This window comes from Phragmites australis, chromosome 2, assembly GCF_958298935.1.
Source record: "Phragmites australis chromosome 2, lpPhrAust1.1, whole genome shotgun sequence".
Taxonomy (NCBI): domain Eukaryota; kingdom Viridiplantae; phylum Streptophyta; class Magnoliopsida; order Poales; family Poaceae; genus Phragmites; species Phragmites australis.
Window position 1 is genome coordinate 26,422,453 of NC_084922.1, and position 18,622 is coordinate 26,441,074.

Below are 18,622 nucleotides of genomic sequence, written 5' to 3' on the forward strand. Positions count from 1 at the left end.
ATGAAAAGTACTAATAAACCATAAACATGGTATTCATATTGACAAGCATGCATTTAGAAAGTAAAAGACACACTTTCCTATAATAGGATCAATGTGATGAAGGACACTTTCCTTCAGCAGCGGGTTGCTCAAACTCTTCAAAGATTTGGTTCTGCAAGCTCACGTACTGCTCGTCTCCTATTGTAATCGCGCACACTGGAAACAAGCAAGCACAAACATCTAATAACAGTACACTAAACAAAATCAAGGTGGTATGAAAAGCCTACTAACGGATAGTACTCGCAGCTACAATCGCGTGAGCGTAAGAATCGCCTAAAACAGAGCTATAACGGAAAAGTTATGAGGGTTTTATGGTATCGGGGCTTGTCTGAAAAAGAACAAGGGCTAATTGTAAAAACAAAATGTTTTCTAGGGGCCTATTTGTAAAAGTTTAGGGACCTATATGCAGTTAAATAAAACTACATGGGCCTAAAAGTAAAATTCAAGTCACACACTCCCATAATCCGCCTTTTCAAGGGCTGAAAAGGGTCTTTTTTTGAAAATATAAAATTTTGGGGGTCTAAATGTTACCTAATTTCATATAATAAATTATTTATTTTTGAATTGAAAATCCTAATTACTGCATCAGCAAGCTGACTGGGCTCGGGTGGGTGACGTGGCCGACACGTGAAAGGCACGTGACGCTGACGTGGCCAACACGTGAAAAGCCGACTATGTGCACGTGGCGCGATCTTACTCGTTTGCGAAGGGGTATGGGCTGGTTTAATCGTGGCCGCTCATCTGCGATCAGACGACCGAGAGTGAAAGTGGGGTTTGGCGACCGGTGACGACAAGAAAGTGGTGGCGTCGCCGCGGGCATGGTCGGAGGACCGCTAGAGATACTCAAGAACGCGTTACAAGCTACCAAACTCAACAGGAAATGGCGCAATCGAACGAAATGACGATGGAGATTCTCACTATGGGATTCAGGGCGACCGAAGATGACTCAATGGTGGTTGACGACGGAGAGAAGCAGCGGCAGTGATCGGAGCTCGATGGGAACTCGGCTACAGCGACGGGGAAGCGGAATTGACAGTCGACGGAGCTCCCTTTAGGTCCTGCGATGCTGGAGGGACAGTCAGTGGGCCACGGGATGCGACGGAGGAAGCCAGTGACGGTGAGATGGCAGTGAGGCTTACCAGAGCTTAGCGAGATGGTGTTTCCGACGGTGGAGACGGAGAGCCGAGGGGTGGGAAGCATCCCCCAAGGCTTTGCGGTGCCGAAGACGGCCTTGGACGTGCCGGGGAGGTTCGACTGCGGCATTCTTTGAGTTCTATCTTTCTTTGGCACGAAGATAACCGGGGCTCCCCAGGGTGAGGTGCTGGGGCGAATAAACCCCCTGTCTAATAGCTCTTGGATTTGCTCCTTGAGCTTAGCCAACTGATTGGCATCCATTCTATACGGTATCTTATATATGGGAGCAGTGGCAGATACTAATCCAATAACGAACTTAATATCTCGGTCTAGTGGCATACCTGGCAACTCTTTGGGGAAGACATCCGGGAACTCATTGACTACTCTAACTTCCTTCACTGCCTTGGCCTGGTTGAGCTTGATATTCTCTCATGTTGCTGTTGTGGCTTTGAACTCCACCTTGGTGCCACATGTATGTGTCAGCTGAACTGTCTTGGTGGCACATCCTATCACTCCATTAAACTTGGCCAACCAATCCATTCCTAGAATAATATCTACCCCTTTAGATTACAAGATGATAAAATTTGTTGGAAATTCTACCCCTTTAATGGCAAGGATTACCTTATGGCATACATGCCTCTATTCCATTTCCCCGCCTGGAGAACTGACTATCAATCGACTTTTCATTATGGCTATCGGCAAACTATGCTTTTCTACGAACTTAGTTGAAATGAAAGAATGTGTTGCTCTGGAATCGAATAAAACTATAGTGGGATGAGAGTTGGTAGGGAACATACCAAGTACCACATCTGGGGTGTCCTGGGCATCCTCCGCTGCAACGTGGTTGACTCGCCCACTCATGAAGTTCTAACGAGGCTGCCGTTGTGGCTGACCTTCGGGGTGATTATGCTGCTGGTTGTTGGTCTAACCCTGCTATTTCTTATGACACTTATTGGCAAGGTGTCCAAAGTTCCTATAGTTGAAGCAAGGGCCAATGGTACTAGATCCCTAGTCAGTGTGGCCCTGCTGTTGCTGGTTCTGGTTCACTAGGTGTGGGCCTGGTAGCTGAAACACTACTCCTGCTAGGGCTGCTGCTGCCTTGGCTGACTGAAAGATCACAAGGTCTGGTTGGGTGCCCTCTGTTGCTAGTTCTAGCCTAACTGACGGTACACCAGTCCTGTGGGAGGTGGGTTGAAGCGGGGACGGGTGTTGCTGCCTGAAGACTGACCCTGCATCATCTGCTTGCGTTCTTCTCCTAAATTTTGCTTCTTCTTCTCCAGGATAAAGGCTCTTTCAACAAGTTTTTTGGAAGCTCAGGTACTCATTGGCTGAGAGAGAATACTAAAGTGCCGAGTTCAAACCTTCTAAGAAAAAATCTTGTTTATTCTCATCAGTGTCCACATCTCCAGGGGCATAGCGGGATAGCTGCGTAAATTTGGTAAAGTATTCACGCACTGACATGGGACCTTGCTTTAATCCAAGAAACTCCTTCCGTTTCAGTTTCACTTCCCCTACTGGCACGTGGTGCTTGCGGAAACTGTCCTTGAATTCTCTCCAGGTGATCTCTTGTGGGTTATCATGGGCTACAGTGTAAGCTACCCACCAATCTGAAGTTGGTCCTAAAAGCTGGTGAGAAGCAAAAAGGACTCTTTCCCTGCCTATACACTGAGAGATCTGCAGCTTACTCTCAATCATCTTGAGCCAATCATCGGTGTCCATGGACTCGACTGCCTGTGCAAACGTAGCTGGCTTGGTGCTTAGGAAGTCCTTTAGCTTGCTCTGTGGCTGCATTTGCAGTGGCGTTGGTGATGCCTGATAAGCTGGAGGTGCCTGTTGAAGTCTTGCCATGGCCTGCACCAGTCCCTGCAGAAACTGAGTCTGCACGACCATCATCTGCATTAGGTCCACTGGGTTCCAGTTGGTCCGCCTGTTCCATGAGGGGAACGTATCATGGTTGTTGTCCTGGGGGTAAGCATTGGGGTTACTGCCTTCAACGTTGTTCCTGTTGGCGCCAGCAATGTTTGTAGCCCTCATGATCACCATTGACGGTTGCCAAGACATGAGATTGAGAAACAAGAACAGGGCAGGACAAATGAAGCAAACGAAGGACTCATAAGCTAATATATATAGATCGAAGACGGATACAAATGTGAAAGACAAACTTTCACATCGCATCGACACACACAAAGCAAACCTAACACACAAGTTCACAGCATCTAAAGCAAACAAGTCCATTACATCATAAAACAACTGATTCTAAACGACGCTAAACTGCTACTAGGGGAAAAACTGCTAGCTCAGGAACTGCCGCCACCCTTAGAAAGGTCCTGCGGTGCAACAAGCAGAGTGGCGTCGAGGCAGAGCTTCTTGCGGGAGGGAGAGTGGGGCAACTCTGGCTCGGGCATCTCCTCTGGTTCCTCCTTCGAGTCATCAGTCATCATAGCATGAAGGGTGTGAATCCTCTCCTCTGCCTTAGCGAGCCTCAGGTGCACATCGTCTAGCTCGTCAAGGGCTCTGTCTAGCTCCTGAGTCAAGGTGTCGGTGAGGTGAACCTGCTCCACCAGTCTGGCATCACCCTCCCTGTTGGTGCCGGCAAAGGTGACCTCCAAGCTGCCACTCCTACACTACAGGTAGAAGTTGTACTGCGTAGTCTGAATAGTGACATGGTACTCTGTGTAGATGATTGAAAGTGCCTGGCGAGCTGCATCACAGATCCCAGCTGCAAAGGTCTCTCTTAGTGCGAGGGCTGAATAGATCCTGCGCACCCCATGGCCATCGTCGTCCGAGCGCTTCTCAAAGACGATCACCTCCACCATCTAAGCGTAGCCATGGCCACTGAGCAGGGTCCTGATTCCCTTTTAGATCAGGGCCTCCTGATAGCCCCAAGCCTCAAGGATCGTCCAAAGCTTGCGAGGAAACTCTCCCGCCCGAAGTACAGAAGAGTGAAACTCAGCAGGCGGCTGAAACACCCAAGTAGTCTCTGTGGGAGCTCTAGCAGGAACAAAGACTCCAACCTGCTTGCGGGGCGTCTGCTTCGTGCGAGCCATCTAAAATTTTGAAAGAGAGAAATGAGTCAGTAACCATTTTACAAAGATTTTATAAATAACAACAATAGAAAGGAGGTAGAACGACACTAGTAGAGTGAAAGATTTTTAGAAATTAGTTTTTTATAGAGATATGTTCTTAATAACAACCATTTCTAGCTAGGCTTGCATCCTATGGTCAACACGGCTTTGATACCACCTCCGTTACACCCGGTTTCAAAAGAACAAACCAGATGCATTCTAAATGTATTCCAAGATCAAGTTTCATACATGCGGTGACTTCATAAGTGATAAAATAACAGTGTCATTATATAACGATAAGATTCATTACAAAAAGACTCGTAGGTCTTAAAGAAACACTAAGATAACTTCCAGTGGTAGCGGGTCTTCCATCCATCCACAGGCGTTGTCTGGGGGGACGCTAGCCTAGAACATAGTCTTCAGGTCGAAAACTTCCATTGCCTATAACTCAGCTCGATCAGCCAGGATGTCCTCGAAATCCCCATCTTCTGAGTAGCATCAAGAGGTTGAGAGAAAGCAAGCATAAGTACATGAAGCACTCAGCAAGTGTGAAAAAATATGATATGAAGACTTAAGGTAAGAAAGGCTTGACTCAGATTTACTGCATTTATGCATCATAATCTAGGACTAAATGACTTAGCATTCCTATTTACTATGTGTGATAACACCAACATTAAAAGAACAGCTCATTGAATTCAATCCAACTACCAAACTCATCAGATATCCTATATCCGGCTTCCAACTCATCAGGATACCACCACCCGACTACCCAAAACCAACCATCCAAGATCCCCACTAATAATAAAGAAGTCCAAGCCCGCTCTTGACCGTGAGTATGGTTGATCGATCAGTTGTATACTCTGCAGAGTCTACATACTTTACCCCACGAGTCATGATCAACTCTTTTACCGGCACCCGTCGGTACCTTACACACTTCTGAGGTATGCGCCGAGAGATCACTACAAGGCCCTTACAAAGCGCCTCCAAATCCGTAAACACCCACTAAGATTTCACTGCTAACAAGGATTACATCCCTGCAGAGGCTCCCTCTTATGCCACTCAACAGCCAAGTGGTGCGTACAGAATAAGAAGGATATCTAATTAAATGGCTAGGCTGTACCATATAAGCCTCGTTGTTGTGCTATTGTGCCAGGTTACATGTCCATGAATCGATCCTTAGAATTTACAGTAGGTACTTGCACATCACCCAATACACACACAGCAGCCATACCAACTAAACCAACCTGCCTAGATCCCTATGTTCCATATTGCTACAAAAGATTACCCAACCTGATTCATATTACAGAGACCATTAGTCAGATTAACATTTAAACCACCTAACTTGACAACATGACTAAACATTTCAAACCTTAACACTTAAACTACAGCTCAAACGATAAAGATAATCATGTAAAGTACTAAACACGCCCTCTGTCCATGGGGTGGTCAACGGGCTTTTAGGCTCAGTCCATGGTCTATGGACTAACCGTGGGCTACACAGAGAGGTATATGGTGCACCGGGAAGTGGTAGGCGGGGTTCACGGGCTTATCGATCGTGGTGAGCTAGAGGCAGGTGTCTACGGTGGACTGGTGCTCATGGGCCGGTGCTAACTAGGAAGCAGGGCCAGGGAATAAGTGTGCGCCACATCGGTTAAAGGGATCCAACGTTGCGGCCACGTTGGCACGGAGGGCTCGAGCCACCGGAACAGGGAGAAGGGACGACTTCCGAAGTGGTGGCTAGGAGCGTCGAACCTCAACTTAAATTACACCAGGGCGATCCTCGTGACAAGGCAGAGATGATGCAGGGTCCCACGTCACCGATAAAAAGGCCGGAGCGGTAACGGAAGCTCATTGAACTTTGTGGCGGCGATGATTCATAGTGGTTTCTCGCGAGGAGGGCTTTTCATGGGCTTTATGCTATTGGGAAGGCATCTACGGCCTACACTGAAGCTAGCAGGAGGTTTAGCTTGGCCGGGACGACACCACCGGCGGCCAGCAGTGGGAGAGAAAGGCGGAGACCATGGTGTGCTCGGTGTGGTGAGAGTATGGGCTATGAGAGAGGGAGCAGAGGCTCAGGGAGGGATGGACGGGCTCTGGTGGAGCTTACCAGGTGGTCAGCTGAGCTGGGGGCGGTTGGAGCTGGGCCGGTGATGGAGAATAAGCGACGACGACGGCGGTGGTCTCCTCAGGCTTCGGTCGATCTCTCCCTCCTTCGGCTCCCGGACTGCTAGGAGGGGTGAGGAAGTGAGGGGAGAGCACCAGGAAACTAAAGAGGCGGAGAGGATGCGGAGGGACTCACCAGCAGTGGTGAATTGCGATGGCGGCTAGCGGTGGGGAAGAAATAGAGAGGCTCGATGGAGGGGGGAAATTGAGAGTGGAGGAGAGAAAAGGGAAGGCAACAAGCAGTGCTGTGAGGCGAGGAAGAGCTTGACAGAGCTATTTATAGTTGAGGAATGGCGGTTGAGCTCACCGGATAACATCGGAGCGGAGGAAAAATTATCCCACCAGCGTGCTCGCATCGATGGGACATGACGGTAGGGTGATGGCGTGCAACAGACGTGCTCCTGCATTGGGGCAACGACATGCGACACGCTAGAGCTCATTACTATGCTCTCTGCAGCGGCCTCGATGAGACAAGAGCGGAGGAGATGGGAAAGGACGCGAGAGGGGGCAGAGCGGCCATGGCAGAACGGCTGCACATGTGCATGGTTATGTGTGAGTGAGGTGCCATGATGGCACGACAGCGCTACACCGACTGGTTTGCTGACACACCTGCCTGCGTTTCTGCGGCGTTGTCTCGGCTCAGAGAGAGAGAGGATAGAGATCGAGCGCGGGAGGGGAGAAGTAGATGGGAGCGATGAAGGTGACAGGCGGCTTGAGCATGCGCGGAAGAGAGGGAGAGATGGGATGGGCCCGATAGGGGAATGGAAAGAAAAAAAAAGGAGGAGGGAGGCACTGGGTTGGGCCGGACTGAGGGGTAGGAGAGAGGGGATGGGTTTCGGCCCGAGGATGGTTTAGGAATTTAGAAATAGGTTTTATATTTTTAGTGAAGGAGCAAAGTTCCATTTTGAAAGGAATTCAAATTTGAACTGTCAAATAAACTCCAAATAGAAATCCAAGAAAAACTAAAAATGCAGAATTTGACTTTGTGTAAGTTTTTGAATTCAAAAATTTTATTTTGGTATGAACTCAAACTACTTTGATTTGCTTCAATGGGAATTGTTGTAATGTTTCAAAAAGTTCAAAATTTTCGTGGTTTTTAAATGCTACCAAAACACAGGGTGTTACAACAGTGAAGGAGCAGTCATAGGCTGAGGAACACCAATACGTGAAGGGAGAGATTGTTGCAATAACCCCTATTTAATTAGCTATAAAATATCACCACACTTTCAACTGAAAATAGAACACTTTGATTCTATTTTGTATCTAGTGTTTGATATTCAAAAGAAAAATCATGAATCGTCGGTGTTTCGCCTCACCGGGTGGCGTATATGGCAGTCCCTCACGATGAGCGCGCTCTGTAGCGTTAGCGGCGCCTTGCCGTGCTCCGAGGGAGTTGGGATGGATGAGGATGAGGAAGTACAGCATCCAACATGTCCTCATCTCACGACGGTGTGAGTCTTTTTGGCGGCAGCAGATGGTGAATACAAACGAAAATAACTAAGAATCGGTGCCCGTTGGAGAAGATGGGAAGTCAGAAATGAGTTGGTGCGGATCCAGGGCTAGGGTGCTCAAGCTCAACCACCACCCTTGGTGCTCTACGTAGAGGAAGCAGAGATAGGATGGTGAATAAGAAGGGGCATGGGAAGGAAGGAGGAGATGAACCAACCCCGCTGGTGCTCTACGAAGAAGGAGAGATAGGAGGGTGAATAAGATGGGGTATGGAGAGGAAGGAGAAGATGAACCCTTATACCACCGGTTACAATTGTAATTGTATAGAACGATGCTCACATCAAGCTAAAAATGTCGTCTTTATGTATATATCCATGTCGTCGTGATCGATCATGCATGTACACGCACACGACGAGAAGGCATGTTTGAAGTTTAATTCCTTGCGAAGAGCCTGTGGGAGACGAAGACGCCGAGCGTGAAGGCGGCGACGGCCGTGGCGATCACCTCCTTCTTCTTGCCGACGGCCTCCGCCAACTTGAGCCCCTTCTCTGCCGCGCACTCCTTCCAGCGCCCGCTCTTCCTCTCCCTCTCCGCCTTCGCCTTCGTCTCTGCCACCCAAGCCTCGACCCTGCGTGCCGCCTCGCGGGCGACCTTCGCCCTGTGATCGGCCGCCCTGGCCTTCTCGTCCTGAATCTCCTGATCTCGATGAGGTCCTTTCGTGTTCGCGTACGGCGGCGGCGCCTTTGCCTTCGGGTCGTCTTCTTCCACCTCTTTGCTTCTCACCGTCAAGCTCGCCCTCTCCGCCTCGATCCTCCGCTCCGTCTCCGCATCACTGCCAGCCTTGGCCGCCTTGTCCTCCTGCAGATCTTTTGGCTCGTCGGCGTCTTCTTCCCCCTTGGCCTCCGGCAGCGACGCTGGCAACTCGACGGCATCCGATTGCAGCAGCTTGGGCACGGTGAGCGTGAGCACGGTGCCGTCGAAGCGGCCGGTGATGGCATCGAGATTAGCCGTGTTGGGCAGCTGGAACACCTTGTGGAGCTGCAGCGCTTTCCCCGAGCCGGCGCCTCCTGGCGCGCGCTGTCCGAGGACGATCAGGCGGCCGGCGGCATCCACGTGCACCCGAAAATTCTCGTTCTTGAACTCTTCAATTTAGTTCAACCAAGAACAAGAACGTAAGTACCAGAGTTAGCTCCATTTTGATCATGTCGACGTACGTCAGGCATCGTAGACACACAACGCAGGCACCTGGGAGGTCGAGGCGGAGTAGATAGCTGCCACCGTCGTCGAGCCACTCGTAGACGGGGTCGAACTTGCCGCCGCCGTCGCGCGGCTGCTGAGGCGCCGCCGGTGTTTGCCTTCTGGCCATGGCCGGCCGGCCGGCTTAGACAGTTAGATCGAGATCGATGGCGTGTGCTTCTGCACGCACGTTGATGGTATTCAGCTCGCTCGTGACCTTGCAGGAGATGTACCGTGCAGTTCTGGGCTTCTGGCTGCCCGATAGATATACCACAAGCTGAGAGTCCGAGACATGCAAGCTTAGCCTGTTACTCATTCCAAGCTTTTCTTGACGGCAACAAAATTCTCCCTCTTTTCCTTTCGAAAAAAAAACTCTCTCTTTCTTTGAGACGACGGATAGGGTAAGAAATGTTTCAGGGTTAAGGATAGGGAATCTCTGCTCCCGATGGATCGACAACATATACATGTGTTCCGTTGCCTTCCGGCGCGCGGCACGGCACCGGGGCTACCTGCTGCACTACGTTTTCATCGCAGATCGCACGAACACGAAAGAGCGACGCAATGTGTGATGCTCAGCGCCTGCCGCATGTTTGGCTTCAACAGGCTATTAACCGATTGATTGGTCTAAAAAGAAGTTGCGAGAAAAAAGATTAACCGGTTACCGTGGATTAAATTACACGAAAGAAATGGTCGGCAATTTGGTGGTTCAGGCAGTGGGAACCTTTACCAGCAAGTGACTGTGATTAAGAAGATTTCCAAACCGCAAACAGCAAAACCGCTAGCAAACACCTGTCTAGATTTACAAGCGCAGCTCTTGCAAATCTGGCTTTAGTTATGAACGTTAAATTCATTCCTCAAGTTGGAAGCGACCTGTAGAAATTCATTCCTCAAGGTCCCAGGAGATCAAGGAATGAAAAGTGAACACAAAATGTTCTCCATCATATTACACAAGATTAACAATGGGTCTCAATCACCAGAAATTATTAACAGAAGGTGCTGAGGATCAAAACATAAGGTCAATCCTAATATTTGCCTATGAAACAGATCATGGAGAAAAAATATATAATTCAAGATCAAAATGATGCCGCAAAGATGACTTTGGGCCATGTTTTTTCGTGTTATTCCAACCCACTAGAACTGAAAAGAAAATCCTAGAGCCCAAAACAGTTGGCATTAATGCTTGAGAACCAAGGACAGGCCAACTTTCGTGCTCTTTTCAGTTGCCTTGGTGTCGATCTCACCAGAGACGGTGACGAACGACTTGGGACGCCATTCATGCTGGACGAGGGCACTGGCCATGCCATAGTTGTTGAAGCGTGCCTTTACAGTGGTGTGGGGATCCAGCGAATGCTGAGAACCAAATATTAGAGTGCTCTCATTCCTTGAGAAGCTGTGCGACAGCTCAGCTCCAACAGCAGTGCCTGAATGGTGCTTTACCAAGTGGTAGTACGACGCAGTCAAGGTATCACCATGATTGTTCCTGCCAAAGATCTGTGAGGTTATTTATCACATTAAAATTAGTGTGAGAATATTGTCCACTAAGGACATTGAAGCAGATATCTTAGTCTGGATTACAGTGCTGAGCAGTACATACAATATTATTTACTGGCACATGGTAGCACACCAAATAAATAATACTTACAGATGAAGGGACGCAATAAGATCTGGATTGGTGAGGCTCAGGGCGGCATTGTACTTGGTGAAATTGCTAGTTGCTGTATCAAATGAAACATCAACACCAACTGAGAGTGCTTTGCTTCCAAAGACGCCAGAAAGGATAACCGTAGGGTTGGAATTAAGCCCAACGCTTGCATTCACTCCAGCATACTCATGCAGGTACTGGAGTTCAAGCTGATAAGACAGACAAAAACAGGATTAAGTGATATACATCAACAGTCACCATGTTGGACAAAAGAATTGAGCAAATTAAGTGATGCCAAAACTTTACCTTCCCTGACCGCTGGTCTGGAACAACCAAGCTGAGAATGGACTTGAGCCCTGGAGTTCCAAACTCATCGACTGTGACTGTCGTCAAAAGCTGGAAGATATAAAATTCATAAGCAAACTCTCAAGGAAATATTGTATCCACACAAGTCACAAGAAAAGATTTTGAGACATAAAAAACAGTTCACTATACAAACCAAAATTCAATGTCAAGCAAATGCAGCTATTATTTCTCATAAACATGTTCTGTTTAGGAACAAGAGAAGTGGAGCACCATGGCTTACATCTGACTCTGAGTTTGTTTTCACATCAACTGTCAAGTTCTTGCTCTTAATTTGGGTTTGCAGCTCGCCGAAGATGGACTCGTTTATCCTTGTTCCTGCAGCTGTGATTGCCTGTATGCAAAACCAAGATCATCAAAATGGAACACAAATCACATGCTACTTATAAAGATACGCTGAATTGAAAATGTATACCCATCCTCTAATGGTCTGCTCGGTAAAATGTTAGTAATAAGTAACTGATAGCATGTACTTAAGTTTTATTGCATGGAAGAAAATATTAGAGTTTATTTATATTAGGCTTTCCATCTATTATTGTACTTGCCTAGTTTAGTCCCTCTAATTGAGGATTGTAATCTCATGTAATCTTGTCTTTTGGCTATTAATAGAATGCCACCCCTGCCTTTGGCTGCGTGGTGATTGCTCTAATTCTACATGGTATCAGATTTCCCTTTCCTTCCTGAGCTTCTTCCGCTGCTCCTCCTCTGTTTCTCACCCGCCGCTGCTGCTAGCCCTAGTAGCCGCCACCTCCCATGTCGGCCCCGGTCACCGACGTCACGGACGTCGCCGCCGCCGCCTCTAGCGGTAACACCTCCAGGGTGCACGTCGCGCCGCCGATCGTCCTCAACCCGTACTGCACCATCATTGTCAAGTCTCACGTGTCAACAACCCTCGACATGAAGACGGCGAACTACTCCCGCTGGTCCAAGTTCTTCCGGACCATGTGCACCAAGTTCGGCCTTCTCTCCCACATCAATGTCACGCACCCGGACGACCCCGCCTAGACCCTTGCGGATTCCGCCGTCCTCAGCTGGTTGTACGGCTCTGTCGTCGACGACGTCCTGGACTCCGCGATGGCCGATGATGAGACAGCCCGCGACCTTTGGGTCGCGATCGAAGCCCTCTTCCGCGACAACAAGGAATCACGTGCCGTCTTCCTAAGCAACCAGTTTCACTCTCTTCTTCAAGGTGATCAGTCAATTGCCGATGCTCTCCACGACATTGGCCACCCCGTCTCCGACTCGCAGCTCGTCCTCAATTTGCTACGCGGCCTCAACCCCCGCTACTCCAACACCGCCGACGACATCGCCAACTCGACACCGTTCCCCTCCTTTGCTCGGGCTCACTCCATGCTATCTCTCAAGGAGACTAGCCTTGCCAACGAGACAAAGATCGCCACCGAGACGGCTTTGCTTGCCGACGACTCCTCATGCAGCTAGTCCGGCTGCCGCTCCACCACGATGCCTGCTCCAACTGCTATGGCCGCCTCCCCTGCCTCCAACGCGGACAATGGAAGTCGCGGCGAGCGCAACCGCCGTGGCAAGCACAGCGCCGGCACTGGTGGCCCCTCGGGCAAGCGCACGACTCCACCGGCCGGTCCCTGGTTCTGCTTCAACCCATGGTCCGCTCCTGGTGCCGGTTAGTGGGCCCCCCATGGCGGTCAGTGGCTCCCGTCGCCAGCCCCGGGCCTCCTCGACACTCCGCCACAGGCGCACACCGCCTTTGCGCCTCTTCAACCCTACACTACACCAACATGGGACCAGCAGGGGCTGATCACCGCCCTGAACCAGCTCGTTGTCCAGGGACACGACGGATGGGTTGTGGACAGCAGCGCCACCTCCCACATGGCGTCCAATGGCAGTATCCTCCTCACTTCTCATTCCCCACCTAACACGGCTGTCACTATTGGCAATGGTTCACGTCTACCCATCACCTCTAGCGGTCACACTCTTCTTCATACACCTAACACAATTTTTTCTCTTTGTGATGTTTTTGTTGTTCCTCATTTAGTTCGCAATCTCCTCTCTGTTCAAAAGTTCAGTCATGACAATAATTGTTCCCTCGAGTTTAACGCTTTCGGTTTTTCTGTTAAGGATCTCCAGACGCAACGAGTGATGCTTCGCTGCAATAGTGAGGGCGACCTCTACACCATTCCTGTTGTCGATTCTCCTACCACTGCCAGCGCCCACCTCGCCATCTCCTCCCAGTTATGGCACCAGCGTCTCGGTCATCCCGGCATTGCATCCCTTGCTAGTTTGCATAAAAGTTCGCTTATTGCATGTAATAATGTAGCTCGCTCTGCCAATCCTGTCAGCTTGGTAAACACGCGCGCCTACCTTTTGCTACATCAACTTCACGCACTTTTGCACCTTTTGAGCTTGTCCATTGTGATGTGTGGACCTCTCCTGTGGCTAGCATATCTGGTTCGCTCTATTATTTGGTCGTTGTTGATGATTTCTCTCATTTTTGCTAGACCTTTCCGCTTAACAAGAAGTCTGACGTTCACCAACACATAGTAGACCTCGTTGGCTACGCCAGCACACAGTTCGGCCTCCCCCTAAAGTCCGTTCAGGCTGACAACGGCCGCGAATTTGTAAACCACACCAACACATCCTTCTTTGCTTCCCGCGGCATCACTTTGCGCCTCTCTTGCCCTCACACCTCCTCACAAAAGGGCAAAGCCGAGCGGATGCTACGCACGCTCCTCCTTCATGCTCATATGCCTCCTAGGTTCTAGGCCGAGGCCTTAGCTACTGCCACTTATCTTCTCAACCGATGTCCCTCCTCCTCCACCAGTGATGCTATTCCCTACACCCTTCTTCACCAAACGCCACCACAATACAATCATCTTCAGGTTTTTGGTTGCCTTCGTTTTCCAAATTTATCCGCTACTGCTACTCACAAACTTGCTCCTCGCTAGCGGCTTGTGTCTTCCTTGGTTACCCCCTCAGCATAAAGGATATCGCTGCCTTGACCTTGCCACAAACCGAGTCATCATATCTCGCCATGTCGTGTTTGATGAGAGCACCTTCCAGTTTGCCAGCAGTGGTCGTTTGCCTATGTCTTCTCCTGTCACTAATACTGACTTGGACTGCCTAGTCGATGATCTTGCCATGCCGGTGCCTTGCACTGCTACCGTGGCACCCTTCCAGGTCTCTCCGGCGACAGCTCCACTCTCGGGTGTTGAGCGCTCGCTACCAGCCGCATCTGGCGTGGCCTCTGAGGCGCCGGACCGCCCACCCGTGCGTCTAGTCTACACCCGACGGCCACGTGCGGCGTCATCCTCGGCCGAGGTTTTGCCGCTGGTCGCACCGACACTGGCCTCTCTGCCGGTTGTCCAGCCAATTCCTCTAGACCCTGCGCGGGCTGCCCCGACATCTGCCCCAGCCACCTCGATGTCTCACCAGATGATTACACGGTCCCATGCAGCCACGGACCCCTCGGTGGAGTTCTTCTCCTTGACGGCTCAGCTTGCTCCTACCTCTGCCATCACGGCCAACTACCGCAGCGCCCTCGCCAATCCCAATTGGCGTACTGCAATGGACAACGAGTACAAGGCTCTTATGGACAACAATACATGGCGCCTCGTCCCTCGTCCACACGGCGCCAACATCATCTCCGGAAAGTGGATCTTCAAGCATAAGTTCCACTCCGACGGTCGTCTGGCTCGCTATAAGGCGTGCTAGGTTGTTCGTGGCTTCTCCCAGTAGCATGGCGTCGACTACGTCGAGACCTTCAGTCCAGTGGTCACGCTCCTGGCCGATTCATCAGCTTGACGTCAAGAATGCCTTCCTTCACGGCACTCTCGACAAGATGGTCTATTGTCAGCAACCCTCCGACTTTGTGGATCCTACTCATCCTGACCATGTGTCTTCTCCAGAAGTCCCTCTATGGCTCCCCGGGCGTGGTACCAGCGGTTCGCCACCTACATCCACCAGCTCGATTTCGTCGCGTCCTCCTCCGACACGTCCCAGTTTGTCCTCCACCAGGGGACCGACATGGCTTACCTACTGCTATATGTCGACGACATCGTCATCACCGCTTCTTCTACAACACTTCTTCAGCGCCTCATCAGCCGGCTCCGCTCGGAGTTTGCCATGACGGACCTCGGCGACCTGCACTTCTTCCTCGGCATCTCTGTCACGCGCTCTTCTGACGGGTTGTTCCTGTCCCAGCGGCAGTACGCCGTCGACCTTCTCCGCCGCACAGGCATGGCTGAGTGTCACCCCACCACTACATCGATGGACACTCATGCTAAGCTTTCTGGCCTTGGCGGTGCCCCTGTTGCTGATCCATACGAGTACCGGAGCCTTGCAGGGGCCTTACAGTACCTAACGCTCACCAGTCCGGACTTGGCGTACGCCGTTCAGTAGGTGTGTCTCTTCATGCATGCTCCACGGGAACCGCACCTTGCACTGATCAAGCGCATCCTGAGATACATCAAGGGTACTCTCGACGCTGGTCTACACACCAGCCTATCGCCAGCGACATCCCTCACCGCCTACTCCGACACCAACTGGGCTGGCTGCCTAGACTCCCGACGCTCTACCTCCGGCTACTATGTTTTTCTCGGAGACAACCTTGTGTCTTGGTCCTCCAAACACCAAACCACGGTGTCTCGCTTGAGTGCAGAGGCTGAGTACCGCGCTGTTGCTCATGCCATCGCTGAGTGTTGTTGGTTGCGGCATCTCCTTCAGGAACTCCATGTTCCACTTGTTTCGGCCATCGTGGTGTACTGTGACAATGTCAGTGCCATTTACATGTCCACCAATCCAGTACAACACATGCGGATGAAGCACATTGAGATCGACATTCATTTTGTCTGTGAGAAGGTCTCTCTCGGCGAGGTTCGCGTCCTGCACGTGCCCTCCTCTCATCAGTTCGCCGATATCATGACAAAGGGTCTTCCGACCCAGCTGTTTCAGGAGTTTCGGTCTAGTCTTTGCATCCGGTCTCCTCACATTGCAACTGCCGGCGAGTATTAGAGTTTATTGCGTATATTAGGCTTTCCTTCTATTATTGTACTTGCCTAGTTTAGTCCCTCTAATTGAGGATTGTAATCTCCTGTAATCTTGCCTTTTGGCTATTAATAGAATGCCACCCCTACCTTTGGCTGCGTGGTGATTGCTCCAATTCTACAGAAAAAAATGATACACGAATGCACGATGCAATTACAGCAAAACATAGGGAAAAAATGATTATTTCATTTGACAACAGCAAAGCGACAGTAATACAAAGATTTAATATCCTAAACGTCCACGATACTTAAGTATACAGATTCCAAACATGAGATCCCCCACGCATTCTATGCAACACTAAACAAAAGACGAGGATGACTCTGCAAAGAATCGTCAAAAGCGATCAATTCGATCGGCCTGGTGCTAATGTGTTCCTTCTACTGTAAAGATTCCATCGATGTGAGGAATCCAAAAGGAACCAAACAGTAGACACTCCTCTACGGCACGAAATGGCCGGATTGTTAGGGGGAGACAAATTCTGGAGAAGAAGAGAGGGACGAGAGAGAGCACTCACGACGCCCTGGGGGGAGCAGGTAGTGAGGGTGAACTTCTGGTGCGTGTTGTAGTCCTTGTACAGCAGATCTGCGCGCAACCGGTCATCGCAACATTCAAGATCAGGCGGTTCTTGGCACCGAACAACAAGAAGAACAAGAACAAAACCAGGCGCAGAGAAGGCGGGCGAGACCTCTGGTCTTCTTGCCGATGTCGGAGTAGAGCCCGGGGGCCATATCGGCGGCGGGCGGCGGGGCGCGGCGAGAAGGAGACGAGCGAGCGATCTGTTGGAGGAGGGCGGAGGCGGCGACCAGTTGAACCGGAGTCGCTGCAGATCTTGCTTCCTCTTTTATTTTATTTTTTCTGAGTCGGACGGCTGGCTGGCTCGTATGATGGCGTCGCGGAGAGCAGACCGCGGAGGCGGGCAGCTAGGCCAGGCTGCCATGGGACCCACCTCCACGTCACTCGTGTGCTGCTCGCGGACGGTCGTCTCACACGTGGACGGGCTTGTTGGGTCGCGGGCCGGCCCGCGATTAGCTCGGATGTTCTGACAGGTACATGGTTGGGCCGTGAGATGTTTAAATAATACCAGCTAATTATACGGTAATTGAGCCGTGCAGTATGTATATATTTGTAACTACAATATTTTGGACCTGTGGTGAGGTGAGAAATACAAATTTTCGTAATAAAAACTATCTAAAATAGCAAATGAGTAATATATCTTCTCATATCTCCTCATATACAACACGGATCATCAATATACTCTCTCATAAAAAATGAAGTATTAGTAATATTATCACAAAAGTCATTTATATCTCCATCTTTGTCTCCTAATACATTATTTTTCCTTCCAAGAGAAGAAGATTGTTGACCGTTGGGACGACGGCGGGGAGGGAGCGGCGTCGGGTAGAGGGCGACGGGGAGAGGTGATGGCGTGGATGGAGCGGGCGGAGGGGCGCGGCGATGGAGAGGGGCGGCGTCGGGGGAGGGAAGATGCCTGGGCGGGCGGCTGGGAGGAGATCGGAGAGACCAAATAGAATAGAATAGAATGACGGGGAGAAAAAAAGAATAGTTTGGAAATAGTAATAGTATTGATAGGTAATTATTCTAATATTGTGTGTGTACTTTTATGTTTTTTATAGTTATAATCTGAAAAAAAAATAGTAGAAGATAGTTTGTAGATTGTGGCAGAAAAGGATATTGGATTTTAGAAAACATATTGTACAATTTACTTGTGGGAAAGAAAAGAGATAACGATGGCAGGTACAGCAAAACTTTGTGGAGGCGTTTTCATGTGAATCTTTTGAATTTTACGACGTATATATGCATACCTCGAAGGCCATATGTCACTCGTACAGGTTCAGCACACGGTACAAAGAAGAAATCGACGCTCCAAAACATGTACGCATCTCCAGTACAAAGCATGTACATAGGAACAAGAAATAGACAGGCACGGTGGACTGATCGGGCGCGCGGGGCGATAACCTTGCTCTGGCGCCGGGGACGTGCGCGGCGGCCTGGAGGCTGGAGCACGCCTTTGCGGACCTGCATGGCCATGTCGTGGACGGCGGCGGGGCCGTGCGGGATGAACACCTTGGTTGTGGCGCTGATGTCCCTGATGGTGTCGAAGTACTGAGTGGCGAGGACCATGTCCATGACGGACTTCTCGTCGGGCACGAACTGGCGGAGGCCCTCCACGATGGCTTGCCGCTATCGCACCACGCCGACGCCCACCAGGTACTTGGACTCGGCATTCCCCTCGGCACGCTTTACCTGCTGGATCTTTTTGCCTCCCGACAACTTCATCTCCTCCCACCGCTCTAAAGACTTTATCCCCTCTCACCGCTCCCCCGCCCTACTCCTCCAGCCATCTCTGGCGGCGGAGAGCCGTCAGATCGTCCTGTCACAAACTTAATGGATCAAGCACACGATTCACACATGAGTAACACTCAATTCGGCCAAATCAGTAGCTCACAACACCACATGAGTCACCACGCAATCTGGGTACATATAGGAGAAG

General features: G+C 50.3%; 2 protein-coding genes across 2 annotated transcripts; both read right to left on the reverse strand.

The window, feature by feature from the left end:
* Positions 1-8,209: 8,209 nt before the first annotated feature.
* LOC133909964 (stress response protein NST1-like) lies at positions 8,210-9,475 on the reverse strand. The gene is made up of 2 exons (XM_062352491.1): positions 9,096-9,475; positions 8,210-8,992 (listed from the first exon to the last, which is right to left on the reverse strand). Exons 1-2 carry the CDS (start codon positions 9,214-9,216, stop codon positions 8,283-8,285), a joined length of 831 nt encoding a protein of 276 aa, XP_062208475.1. The 5' UTR covers positions 9,217-9,475; the 3' UTR covers positions 8,210-8,282.
* Positions 9,476-10,039: 564 nt separating this feature from the next.
* LOC133905798 (mitochondrial outer membrane protein porin 3-like) lies at positions 10,040-16,991 on the reverse strand. The gene is made up of 6 exons (XM_062347565.1): positions 16,796-16,991; positions 16,625-16,692; positions 11,315-11,425; positions 11,035-11,124; positions 10,729-10,937; positions 10,040-10,566 (listed from the first exon to the last, which is right to left on the reverse strand). The coding sequence occupies exons 1-6, from the start codon at positions 16,836-16,838 to the stop codon at positions 10,260-10,262; spliced, it is 828 nt and encodes a 275-aa protein (XP_062203549.1). The 5' UTR covers positions 16,839-16,991; the 3' UTR covers positions 10,040-10,259.
* Positions 16,992-18,622: the final 1,631 nt, after the last annotated feature.

Bases quoted from the DNA above. Each gene is read 5' to 3' on its own strand.
- LOC133909964 (XM_062352491.1), bottom strand. From the start codon at position 9,216: ATGGCCAGAAGGCAAACACCGGCGGCGCCTCAGCAGCCGCGCGACGGC. The intron at 8,993-9,095 runs GTGCCTGCGTTG...ACTAAATTGAAG, and splicing joins ACTCCGCCTCGACCTCCCAG to AGTTCAAGAACGAGAATTTT.
- LOC133905798 (XM_062347565.1), bottom strand. From the start codon at position 16,838: ATGGCCCCCGGGCTCTACTCCGACATCGGCAAGAAGACCAGAG. The intron at 11,426-16,624 runs GTGAGTGCTCTC...TTTTGCATACAG, and splicing joins CCTGCTCCCCCCAGGGCGTC to GCAATCACAGCTGCAGGAAC. The intron at 10,938-11,034 runs GTAAAGTTTTGG...CTGTCTTATCAG, and splicing joins CAGACCAGCGGTCAGGGAAG to CTTGAACTCCAGTACCTGCA.